This window comes from Besnoitia besnoiti, chromosome IV (assembly GCF_002563875.1).
Source record: "Besnoitia besnoiti strain Bb-Ger1 chromosome IV, whole genome shotgun sequence".
In the NCBI taxonomy this organism is placed as follows: Eukaryota; Apicomplexa; class Conoidasida; order Eucoccidiorida; family Sarcocystidae; genus Besnoitia; species Besnoitia besnoiti.
Genome location: NC_042359.1, coordinates 274,759 through 287,743, shown reverse-complemented (window position 1 = coordinate 287,743; position 12,985 = coordinate 274,759). Strand labels below are relative to the sequence as shown.

General features: G+C 59.1%; 1 protein-coding gene across 1 annotated transcript; it reads left to right on the top strand.

Moving 5' to 3' along the window:
- Window positions 1–160: 160 nt before the first annotated feature.
- Window positions 161–12,838, top strand: BESB_051800 (cyclic nucleotide-binding domain-containing protein; the record flags this gene model as incomplete). Its single annotated transcript, XM_029363615.1, has 16 exons — window positions 161–469; window positions 859–997; window positions 1,598–1,747; window positions 2,378–2,428; window positions 3,023–3,109; window positions 3,723–3,850; window positions 4,255–4,411; window positions 4,999–5,097; window positions 5,690–5,838; window positions 6,164–6,548; window positions 7,230–7,646; window positions 8,252–9,244; window positions 9,671–9,946; window positions 10,560–10,735; window positions 11,232–11,618; window positions 11,960–12,838. 16 exons carry the CDS (start codon window positions 161–163, stop codon window positions 12,836–12,838), a joined length of 4,782 nt encoding a protein of 1,593 aa, XP_029219538.1.
- Window positions 12,839–12,985: the final 147 nt, after the last annotated feature.

Here is a 12,985-nt window from a genome sequence, read left to right as displayed (position 1 = left end):
CTTTCACGTATTCGCTTCTTCTCAATCCTCACCCTGCATGCCACGTCGTCGAATGTGATTCCCTCCATTCAGCGCCTTCTCATCTTTCTCTTCGTCTACTGGGCTTCTGTGCTTGGGCTTGAGAGACGTTACTCACTCTCTCCCCTCTTCAGAAGCAAACATGGAGCCGAGCGACCACGCGGCTCGCGGCGGCGGAAGCCCATCTGCTTGCCCGTCTTTCTGTCTGCCTTCCGCCTCGTCCGCTCTTTCCTCCACATCCCTTCCCTCTTCTTTTGCCTCCTCGTCTTCTTCGTCTTCCGGCGCTGCTCACGTCGCAGGGCCTGGTGCCCCTCCTGCTGGCAAGGGGGTCCCCCAGGAGAATCCAGAAGAGAGCGCAGACGCTTCCGATGACGACGGAGATCAAGAGACCGTCTTCTACGAAACGCTGCAGCTCCTCAATACCCATCCCACAGAGCGGACGGCGGCGGACGTAAGACTCAACCAGCCACGGTTGTGTCTGGCGCACGCACATGTGTATTTACGCGTTTTCCACGAATGTATTAGAATGCCTTAGTTCGTTATCGATACAGACTCATGGGCACTTCCATATGCTTAGGTATATAGATGTGCATGATATATGTATGCAACTATGAGCTCTCATCCAATAGGACCAGAGTCCTACCGATGTTTCCACTGACGTACCTACAGGGATATACATTCATCTATAAGATGTGAAGTAAAGATATACTTGACCGTAGCTGTCTGTTGGCATACACAGGCTTCTCTGTACCTGCCGCTTACTGCCTCTCCGGCTGTGTATCCAAGGCAGGGCGCCGCTAGAGAACTTTCACGGTGGCTCTGTGTGGCGGGGCCTGCCAGGTGCGGAGGATTCAAGAACTGGCAAAAGGCAACAAGTTTTTCGAGGAGCTTGACGCAGACGTTTCCTTCGAGCTGTGCCGACAGATGACCTACCTCGAGGTGGAGGCGAACCGCGTCATCTTCCACAAAGGCGACGCAGGTCAGGTGCTTCTCTTTCGGTCTTTCTCATTGCTTCCGGAGACATGGAAGATGTAAAGCACATCTACCAAACATCGATAGAGCACGCAAGGGTCTCGACCGCTTGCGTAGAAACTTATCTATCTATCTATCTATCTATCTATTTATCTATCTATGTGTCAATCTACGCATGCAGAGAGGGCCCCTCTGACACATAGAGGCTCTGGCAACATGTTGCCATGGACATCTGTGTGCGCCCTTTTTTCCGTTCGCGTAAGCCGTGTTTCTTACCTCTCTCTCCCCCGAGTGCTGATCGTCTGTGCGCCTACACTCCGCGAATCTTCCTGTTCCGCCATCTTCTACAAACGTGTTTATTGATACGACGCGAATCCACGTGCCATTTTCGCCGCATGCCTCCTGTCTGTCGCACGTCGCCTCGCGCATCCATCTGTTGCGATGTCTTCCCGCCCGTCCTCGCCATTCCTCGCACAGACATGTCTGCGACACCTCTGCAAGCCCCTACCTATCTGGGTGTCTACCGCCGCGGCGCTGCGCATGACTCGTCGCGAATCCTCGAGGCTGCCGGTGCATGTCTCACGGTTGGCGGGTGTGGACTCTTCAGCGGACGCCTGGTACCTGATTCTTTACGGGTCGGCGGGCGTCTACGTGAACGAACTCTCCCGCGAAGCTGCTGCGGCAACCGCAGCTGCAGCGCTCGCGGCTGCGGCCGGCGACGCCGACGCGGCGGCCTCCGAGCGCCCCTCTGTGACAGGTGCGTATCCCAGCCTGGGCGAGACGCATGATGACCCGCCTTTCTCCTGCTCTCTTGGCTTCGTCGGGCGCTCTTAGGCGGGACTAGTGCAGCCCTTGCTGTCTTTCACGCGCGACCGGTTTCGAGCTCCGTGGAGTCGCACGCTCCAGCAAAGCGTGGGGGCGGCAGCGAGGAACCACGCACATAGTTGGGCGTGAAGAGAAGAATGGAACCCGCTTGAAACTCGAGGGAGGGAACTCGTGGATCGACTGCGCGCACTGCGAACCGAGTCTTTACGCAGTTTTGCTGACGACTGTAGCTGCTCTGTCAACAGACGCAGAGGGGTGGAGGCTGTCGGTACCAGGTGTGGGCGTGTAGATGCAAATCCTCGCGTGCCGCGGTCACTTGCGGGTGTTGGGCTCTGACCGCTGTCTCCGCTGCCGGTTGCGTGGGGCTTCCTCGTTTCCCGTAAGTCGCCTTCGATTTGTCTCTCGCCAAGTTCTACGCGGGCTGCTCCGTCGCTGTTGCGGCCCTCTTCCACGCCCGCTTTGGAAGGTGGCTTGGCAGATTCCGTGAGATATGGAGTCTTTCCCTTCTACGCACGCCGACGTCCTGCGCTTCGTGCTGATGATGCGTGGACGCTTTCTGCAGCGAAGAAACGCTCCTTCGGCGTGCGATACAGCGACGAAGCCGAGGACGCAGGTACGTTCATGTGCCGCGTGAGCCACGCACGCTCCAACAAGGTCAGCGACCGCTGCTGAGACGCCGAAATACCACGGCGCCTACTCCACTCGCCTCTCCTCACAGCGGATCTACCAAACCTGAGAACGCGCCGTAGAAAACAGAGACTTAAACAGTTCGCGAAATAGGATATCGCTGCTCAGACGTGCGCGCCTTGTCCTGCCGCTGTCTTTTGTGGCTAGGTGCGTTGTGTTTGGCGATTCGAGGCGATTACACGGTGGTGAACGCCTCCAGACGTCCTGCGCAGACAGTTGCTACACATACGTCTCGCCACACGTGCGCATCGATTTGTGGGCGACGCAAAAAGCAGGCTATCTCTCCAGGTGCTCAATATACGTACGAAACTCTGGGTCATTGATGCGGCCGTGCACAGGTGCATGCGACAAAGGCGCAGACAGTGAAGCGCCAAATTTCGTTTACAGGCGTTTGTGCGCCGCCGTTAGCTGCGTATCGGAGCATACCTTGCTTCGAAGCGTGCGTTGCGGGCGAATTGAGAAGCGACACTAGAGTCTCCAACGCAGCTGCTGTGCCTGGCGCTTGCGTTCGATGTTGCAGAGTATGACTCTTCACTCGACTTCTCCCGCATCGACCTGAAAAACTGCGTGGCCGTCCTCGGGGCGGGAGATTCGTTCGGCGAGCTCGGTGAGTGAAGTGACTTTTCCACACCGTTGTTTCTCGAGGAGTGTGTTTGCCTGTTTCCAGAGTTTGACGCGCTCGAACAATGCTTCTGCGCGTTGTACCCTAGCTCTAAACGACAGACACACAACAGCGTGGGAATTCAGAGTTCACGTACAGTTCTCTACAGACTTATCAGACTGGGTATACACGTCTTTCTACGCACGTAACTCGGAAAGCATGTGCAGATACTTCTTGAAGCACACGTACATGTCTGCACGGTAGTGATACAAGCTGGCGCAGGCAATCGCCTTCTGAAACCCAAACCGGCGCGTCGCGCCCCCGCGGGTTAACGCACAGTTCTCTTCAGAGATTTCTCTCCTTTGAAGAGGCGGCCTTCCGCCAGAGCTGCCCGTCCGCGAGGTTCGGTGCGGACGTGTACTGCACAGCCGTGACAGCAATCGCTGCCAAGGCTCCTGACAGGAAGGATATCAAAAGAAGATTGTCTGCGGGCGGCGTGTTCTGCGAGACCGGCTGTGACGGGGGAGTGGGGTGGAGTGGAGGGTTGGCGCATCCCCACTAACTTTCTTCTGTTTCGTTATTTGCTCTGCGTTTACCTTCTGTCTGCGGATGCCGTCAGGGTTGATTCGCAACGACGTGCGATCCGCCGCCCTCATCACCAAAACGGCGTGCGCTTTTCTCACTCTGGATAAGGCTTCTTTCGACCGCTGCCTCAGAGTCTCGCTTCAAAGAAAGACCGACGAGAAAGTGCGGCGAACTCCCCAGCCTCGAACCAGACGCACGTCGCTCGTACACGCGAGTCTTTACGTGTGCTGTCTCATACGAATGTCTGCACATGCCTATATATATATATATATATATATATATATATATATATGAATGTATGTATTTAGGTATGTAAGCATGTTTGTATGTCCGGCTGCATGCATGTATGGCACTATGCATGCAGGCGTGTGTGTAGGCGTCTATGCGTGTATGTATGTTTTCATGTATGTAGGTATGCATGAATGGCATTACATGGGAGGCGCGGCCTCCAAGTTGACTCGGAGCGGCCCGCGTCAGTGACCCCCGCGCGAGCGCGCGTCGTGTGAGGACGCCTCAGGGAACTTCTGTCCGATCTCACGCGGTGCGCTGCGCGCGTGCGCTCTCAGGTGCGTTGCCTGCGAGCGGTGCTTCCAGGCGCGCGGGACTTGCGGCGGCTGCTGGTCGAGCAGATGAGCTACTTTTTCCACTGGGACAAGTACCCTCAGGGCTTCATCTTTGCGCGCGAAGGCACCCGAGCCGATGCCCTCTACTTCGTCCTCGAGGGTACGCCGCTGCGAGACCGTCGAGGGCCTCAAGACTCCGCGGCTCCTGAGGCAGTCAGTTCGCGAGGGCGAACTCCAGCTGCAGAGGGCGGCCGCGCCGAGCGTCGGCTGCCAGACTAGAGGCGCGTGGAGACTGTTTAGATTAAAAATATGAAAGGCGGCGCAAACGTGTTATTCAGGCTCTTCCCTGCGCTCCCATGCACGCCTTTGCTTCCCCGCTTCGCCTTACCCGCGCTTCTCCAAAACGCCATGTAAATATATTTAAATTTAGATACATATGTATATGAACCTCCGTATATATATATATATATATATATATATATATATTGGTGGGTCGACCTGTACGTCGCTTCAAAATGATATTTATAGACTTAGAGTCTTTATATATGTATTTCTACAGCGGCGCTTGCATTACCTGCACTAGCAAGGCGAGCTCACGCATGCAGTGTATCAGTTTTACCTGGTCTATAAATAGAATAGATTTTCTGCAATTTTAGTGTTAGATGTCATTCTAATTGGTATACCATTATTCAAATTTACGAATATTTTCTCAACTAAAGTGGAATGCATTCGAGAGAGCGTTTTCAGGCGACTGCGCGCTGCTTGACCGCCGACGCCGGCGCCCAGACGACTTCGGCACATTCAATCCGCTCGGCCGCGAGCAGCTCCCGCCGCCGGGCAAACTTGGTGAGAGGCGAAACGCCCTGTAATCGCCGGTCTGTGATTTTCTGAAGGGGTCAGCCAGGCGAGCGCATGTTCACCTGTGAGCCGTAAAGCTAAGCATGTATAAATTTTCATACGCATGCACGAGTTTCGAACGGTTTCTCTATCTTGCGCATGCGGTCGCTGTGGTTCTGGCAGGAGGCGTCTCTCTACCCTTCAGGGTTGTTTTCGTTTTCGTCTTCCCTACCCCCATCGTTGGCCGCACTCGTACCATCTGTGGAACCTATCTATCTATATATACATATATATATATATATATATATTGATGTGTATGTGCGTGTACGCAGACACACGTAGAGCGATAGAGTAGGCCGCGTATACAATAGCACGGATATGTCGGCACACTGATGCGTATGCAGTATAAGTAAACACGTATATGAATATATGTATATGTATATATTTGCACTACGGCGCGAGGGTGTGTACTGCGTGCCTGTCTCACGCACTCTATCCATATCAACAAGGCGTTCGCCCTCATGCAGATATATTTGAACGCGGCAGCATATTTCGCGTGTCTAGCATTGCCCTGGTTTGCGCGTGTGCGAATGTATCGCAGATGAGGTTGTGTCGCAAATTCAGAGCGAGATGGACCAGCATGCGCGCGGCGACAGCAGCGCGTCCTGCTCTGCGTCTTATGCGTTCCTGCCCACCCCCGCGTGGCCCCCGTTCGACTGCTCTGCTCACGTCTCTCCGCCAGTTGCACAGGTGAATACAGACGCCGGCCTCGCCTTCGAGTCCGCCTGTTTGCCACTTTGTGTCCTGTCCCCACCGAAGCGAAAAGACATCGCCTCTACTCCGAGGCCCCACGGATTGTGTACCGGGGGAGGGGGGGAGGGGGAGGGGGGGTCGTGCAGGCTGCAGCGTGCTGTCCAGCCCCCCCCTCCGTCTCCACCCTTGTTCGTAGTCTGCGCTCTGTAATAAAGCCCGTGACGCGATAGGTGAATTTGCGCCAACGCGGTCGCGAAGCGCAATTCGGGTCCCTCCAGGTTTCTTGCCTTCTTGCCACCTGTGCGCTCTCTGCCTCCGCCAGCCTGCGCCCGCAGCAGCTGCCGCGGCGCCGCAGCCGCTTCGTCCTGGCTCGGCTTTTCGTGCCGCCTCGCCGTCGGCTCGAGGCTCCCGGCGCGCCTCGCGGGCCTGCGTGTCCGCGGGATGCGAGCGCGCTTTCGGGCGCGGGTCGGCGCGCGAGGCGCCGCGGCCGTCTGCGCGGACGAAGGCCGCGGGCGAGCGACGCCTGGCGGGGGACCCCTTCCTCAGCTGCGAAGAAGTGACCGTTGGGCTCCTCGGGCACGGCGCAATCCTCGGCGCCGCGTCGGTGCTCTTCGACCGCGACGAGCCGCTGACCGTCGCCGCCCACTCCACCTGCGTCGCGGCCTTCAGAATCAGCCGCGACGACGTGTATCGCCACCTGCCCGCAAGTGAGCAAAAGCGGAGCGGCCGTGCAGGGCGAGGAGACCAGACCCCAAGGCCGGCAAACACGGGGCCGCGCAGGGCGAGATGCAGAGAGATACAGAGACGCCGCGGACAGGAGTTGGAAGGGGAGCAGGGAGTCGAGTAGAGAGATGCAAAGTCATGCGAGAAGCAGAGGGCGAAGCGCCGCGCAAAGCGGAAAATCTAAGCGGCAGCCAGAAAGACTTGATAGCCAGAGACGCTCTAGCCGCCGATGGACTGAGGGCTAGAAAGCACACGGAGAATAGCGGAAGTGGTGAAAGAAATACAAAAGAAACATGGTTGCTATCCATATGCATGTAAACATGCACCTACACATATATATACATACATATTCAAATATATATAGAAATATGTATGCATCACTACATATATCTATAGTGATATTTGCATACGTACGTTGGATTTCTGTGGGGTATTGGCTTTCTCCCACCATCGCGCGCTCCTACAGTGGTGTACGAAACCATTGTTTGGAGCTGCGAGGGGCTTCAGCCGTGAAGCCGCCGTTGCTTGCCGGGTTGCTGCACACCAGTCCGGCCGCGGCCTGATTTACGCTGCCAGGTCACCTGCCCCCCCTCTGCAAAATCGGTTTGCGCGCCTCCGGCCTCCGCACTCGAGCTTCTGCCGCTTTCGTTTTCGTCCCTTTTCAGAAGTGCAGGAGGCGCTGCGGGAGCTGAGCCTCGTGTTACTGCTTCACATTCGCTCTCGCGCCCAGCACCAGCACGCGCAGCTGAAACGGTTGGAGAGGTCTTTGAGTCTCCGCGGCGCCCAGGCCGCGTCGGATCGCGAGGTCGCTTTTTCGAGGGACGATGACCTTCACGCGGCTGCCCACGCGGTGCGGCGAAGGAGCAGGTCCGCCCGCCTGTCGCCTTCTGCTCCATCTCCCTCTGGTCGGTGGAGCCGGCCCTCGCCGGGGGCCACATGCGGTGGCGTGGAGGCGGATAGCAGCCGCGAAGACGAACCGCAAAGTCCCCCCTCAGGTCTCTCGCTCGCCTTCTCGCCGTTCATCAGTCCGCAGAAGGAAGCGGCGCTGCTCTCTCAGACGGCGCGCCACGAGCCCTTGACAGGTGCGGGGTGTAGAGCTGCGCCTAGGCTCTAAACTGTTTTCCTATTTTCTTAAAAGGCTGTTTAGGGTTTAGGGTCCGCGAGTCTCCCTGGCGAACTGATGTAGCCTTCTGCGTCCCGGCTGAGCAGATACGAGCGTATCCGCCTGGGCTCGCGTGCGGAAGTCAGGCTGAAGCGAAGAAGGAGGCGGGTCACGGCGTCTTGCCTCCGCGGGCCTCCACCAGGCCGCTGAGAAGCTGCGCCAATGCTGGGAGTGAAGGCGGCGAGCCCGGGCGGCTCTGTGGAGACGGGCGATTGAAGCCGAACTGTGAAGAGCGGAAGGGGACGCAGGGCATCGGTCGAGTGCCGGTGTTTCATGGAGAGTCGTACCAAGCCAGGCAGCTCTCGGTGTGCGCCACTGAGCTTTTTATATTCGCATACGGTCGCGTAAACGTGATGCAGGTGAATGCAAATGCATGAATGCATTCACGCGTATTCTTTTCGCATGTATTCACACATATACACGTGTCCAGGCAGTGCGCTCGTGGCGTCTCGTTGCACGCGTTTTCTCTTGAAACGTCGTTGCGTTTTGGCGTCGCTTCTGTCTTGTTCCGCGAGGCTGCTGCAGACCGCTTTGAGCGCTTCACAAACAGCTTGGTCGAGTTTCAGCCGCACAAGTCCGTTTTAACTCGCGCGGCGCTTCTGGCCTTTTGGCAGAGTCGCGCCGGAGACGCCTCTGCAGCCGGCTGCCCTCCCTCACCTCGTTCTGGCCCTGCTACAAGCCCTCTAAAAGCCTCATCCCCATCGCTGCCGCCCCCGGACGCGGCCTCGTGCGCCTCAGACGCGCGCCGTTTGTCGAGCTCTGCGTGCAGTGCTTCCTCGTTTCGTCCTCGTTCCTTGCCCCCCGCAAACGCCCCATCCTCGACCCCTCCTCAGGACGGACTCCCTTTCCTTTGCTCGTCGCCGCCTTACAGTCTCGCGGCTGCCAAGAGCACCAGTTGCTCGTGTCCAGCCCTACCTGGAGTGTCTCCGAAACCGCTGGAAGCCCCCAAGGTCCCCCCTGCTGCCTGCCCTCGCTCTTCGCAAGGCGCTGCCTCTTCGCCTTTCTGTGTATTTCTTCCGGAACACCCCTCTGCGTCTCTGGCTGCTTCCGGCGCGTCGCCGCTCGCCAGGCAGGAGTCCCACGCGTCCACAGCAGCTGCGCCGTCTCTGACTGTCTCTTCCGCCTCGCCTTCGCGCGGCCACAGTGTGCTGCGCGGCGTCTCCTCCGCCTCCGCCCCCCCCGCCTCAGCGGGAGATCCGTCCGCGAGCGCGGCGCCTCGCAGGGACCGCCAGGAGGCGAGTGCAACTGCCGCTTGGGCCCCAGAGCCCCAGAGGCCGGTGCGGGGCGGCGGAGCGAGAGAGCAGGGGACAGACGCCGCGCCACGTGGATCGGCCTTTGGACCTCGAGCTGGGGCAGATGACGGCCGAGGAGGAAGGCCGATGAGCCAAGTGCGGTGTGCATCTCTGCCCGTGCTCGGGCTCCAGGGGAAGCCCCGCGGAGATGTAGCCGCGAGCACCTACCGCCTCATCCTCTCCATCCCAGTGGACCGCCCGCCGCCGCCCAAGCTCTCCGATGCATGTGAGCCTCGCGATACGCTCCGGGAATACTCTACCATTTACCCTCTTTTGTATGCTTTCGTGCATGCATGTATCGTTCATGCGTGTGCAGGCACGCGTGTTCAACGGTATACTCGTGAGGATATACGCATGCATATATATATGAGTGCGTATATAACATTGGCGGCTGCCTCAGCGTGTCATGTTTCTCAAGCCCGTCCGTCGTACGGCTCACGTGGAAAAGCGCCGAGTTCGCTTGCGCCCAAGCCTGAATTTGAGTGTTTGTCCAACACGCGCGTCAGAGACACGCATCTAACGAACGAAGAAGGCACGATGCACTTTGGTTTCCCTTTTCTGTCGTTTCGTCCCTAGCGTACGTCATGTGCGTCAGCGACCGATGCAGCTCCGTGATCAGCCTGCTGCCTTGTTTGTGGTTTTATGTCGCTAGCTCTAGCGTATTTTTTCACGGAGATAAGCCGGGACGCTGTCGCAATAAACGACCAGTGGAGCTGCAGCAGCGCGGTGCCTGCGGTCCCCCGAAGGGGACGGGGGGACGAGAAGCGCCAGAGCCGAAAAAAGACTCAAGCTTCAGAGGGCGAGCTCGCTTCGGCTCTCATCGCCAATCCTCAAAAAACGATGAACAGGAGTGGCGCCTCGCACTCGCGAAGCGCAGCGCCTATCCTTGCGCGCGGCACTTTGCCCCCATTTGCGATACCGAGAAAGGGTAAGCGCGAAATGCGGGCCGTCAAAAACATGCCAACCCTATGGCCAGTGCGAAGAGCGAAAAAAATAAGACAGTTGCGCGCAAAAAAACAGTCGGCGTGCTGATAAATCAAGAAGGCAGAGCCGAGACATTAGGCCCGCAAACGCTCTGTGAGAGAGGCGAAGTCTCGTGGGATGATAGATCCCGACAGCAGTCACGTGAGTTACCTCGATGTCGGCCTCTGTCTCTGCGCCGCCACGCACTCGCACTTCTCAGCTCTTGGTGTCTGCAAACGACAACTTCTTTCATAGCCATGCTATTCGCCTGAAAGTGGACAGACCTATTCAACCTCAGTTTCCTTCTACACGTGGCCGCTGCTGTAGCGACTCCACTTGTTATCCGTGAGGGGCTGCCACCGATACCTGCGCAAGAACTCGATTCCTTGCTCCGAAGCTGATACGAGGGGGGGGGAGAGGGAGTGTTGGGGATTCGTTTTGCGCCATCAGAAGCTCAGCAGCTGCTTGCGGACTTCGTACTGTTTGCGCGCCCTCAGTCGTGTTCTACAGAGCGTCTCCCGTAGATCGTCACAGCGTGCCCCCGCGTGCTCTGTACCTGCCTCGTCCGCCTTTCCTAGGTCAGATTTCCGGCTCGGGACTACCGGCTGTCCCCGCTTACGACCGCAGTCGCGGCGCCGGTGGAGCTCAAACTCCCGGGGGGACTCGGGGCGCGACAACGGCGCAGCACTCGCGGGCACGAAGGCCTTTCGCGGACGCAGATCGCCTCCTCGTGGCGGTTCCGCTTGATTCTCTGGTAAGACAAAAGCACGCGAGTCTCAGTGCCAGCGATTTGGCGGCGGCACGCAGCCGGGAGCCTGATGCGCACTCGCTGGAGTCGCCCGGTTGGAGCCACAGGTCCCTACCCCAGGATGAAGCAGATGGCGGTGTAGAGAGCACAGTGGCAAGGAGGGATGGCGTTTTTAGTGACTCCGGTTCCTCGCATCAAAGCACATCCGTATAGACATGCAGAGGCCTGTGGAACCGGATAGAGATCAACTATCCCATATGTCCCCCAGCCTTGTCTCCCTCGTTCCCAAGCTCTCTCTCCCCCGCTTGGATCTTCATTCTCTCCTTGTGAGTCGGCTTTAAGTATCAGGCGTATCGGCGCAATGTCTCTCTCTTTAGCATGCAGCCGTCTTTTTGTCTCCGCGTTTCACACTGGCCACACAGTAGTTTGCCTCCTCACTCTGGTAATAGGCCTCTAGATCTGTCTTTTTCTCACCCGCGATCTGCTGCTGCTGTGGCGGCAGCGCGCTGCGGCGGATTCGCCGCCTCTGCCGTCCCCCACGACTGCGGCCGCCGTTCGACGCGCGCGGCACATCCAGCAGCAGCAGTTAGAGAAGATGATTAAGGACGGGGAGGAACGACTCGATGAGGACCTGAGGCGACAGACGGGCGCGGAGCAGCCCCCCGCGCCGTCGAGCTCCGAGCCGCCGCATGCGCCCTCGTCGTCAGCGCCTCCCCCGTCTCCCGCGCTTCCTAATCCCACACAGACGCTGCGGCCCATGTACGCCGCCTGTATCCGAGGCGGCCCGCCTCCGGCCAGCCCGAAGGATCTCAGCGGGGGGAAGGGACCTGCTCCGCATCTAGACGCCCCACCGGGTATTAGCGCCCATCCGCGGGGAGCCGTCGCTGCCGTGAGTTTCAGATGCGCGTCCACCGGTCCTGTCGCGATTCCGTCATGCTCTCTACGCGTTAGGCCGCCCCGCAGCAGACGGCGGGAACGGAGAGAGGAGATGCGCGCGAAGAAGAGACTCGTGACGCGCAGCGCTGCAGCTGTGAAAACGAGGGCGGTTGCTGCGCCTCCGGCGCGCATCCCTCACTGTCGCCAAAGGTGGCCTCACTGCGGTCGCGTGCATCCGCGAGGCACTCGACGACACATGTAACCTGGCACTTTGATGCGCAAATTCCTCGCCTTTCCTGCGCTCTTCGTGGGAGACAGTCCTGCTGGCGCCGTCCGCTGTGTGCCTTCTTGTAGGCACCTCCCCGGCTTCTCTCCGCGCGGTTGCCTTCGTCTTCTCCCGCGCTCGCGAGTCCGCCTACGGGGAACCCGTCGTCGGTGCTGAGCGACTCTGCAGCTGCGGCGGTTGTAGCGGCGGCGTCTGCGGGGCTGGCGGCCGCCGCAGCGCTCGGTGTAATGGACAAGCCGGCGAGTTCTCACGCGCGGCGGTGCGCACCCGCGAGCCTGTGCCCTGCAGCGCCGGGTTCGGCGGAGGGGGGAGCGCCCGGAGAGAACGCCTCCTCGTCGGGTGAAGCGTCCGGAGAGGTCCGTCTGGGAAGTTCTCTGCAGGCGTGGAGCCCGAGCCCGGGGTCTCACATACGCAGAAAACCGGAGGGCATGTGGGACGTCTGCACGCGCCTCGTCAGTGCTCCAGCGATAGAGATTCAACGCCCCTCCACCCCAGGCGTGCAGGCCTCCTTTCCCCTCAGCAGAGCGGAGACGGCGCACGAACCCGCTGACCGATTGACGAGCCGGCGGCTGACGATTCCGAGGCTGGAAACGCAGAACCTGTTGGAGAATCTCTCAGGCTCTCCCGGGGGGCAAGGAAACACCCGGGAAGCGAAACTTGTGGCGCTGAGTGGCGGCCGGCCGACAACCTCTGCTGGTGGAATCGGCAGTTCGCTGGCGCTGAGGGCATCGCTGTGCGGGGGGACTGACCTCGCATCCCGCAGAAGCCGCCTGGGGCTGATGAGCGCAGGCAAAGGCCGCGAAATGGCGCGGTTGATGCGCGAGCGCCCTCGAGGCGCGACGGACTCTCACGCCGGAGCCGGGGGCGACAGAGGCATTTCCCTCCGCGGTGTAGCTCCGAGGACTCAAGGCCGTGTAAGCCGATGGGCGGTCAGGCCAACTCACTGAGGGGGGGGTGTGGGGGGGAAGGGCGCTCATCCAGGCGTGCGCACAGCGAGGGTCGCAGAAAGTTTCAAGAACAAGGACTGGGTACATGGATGCTTCAGAGATATTGTGTAGCCACGTGAATAGCGTGACAACAGCCCGAGGCACACC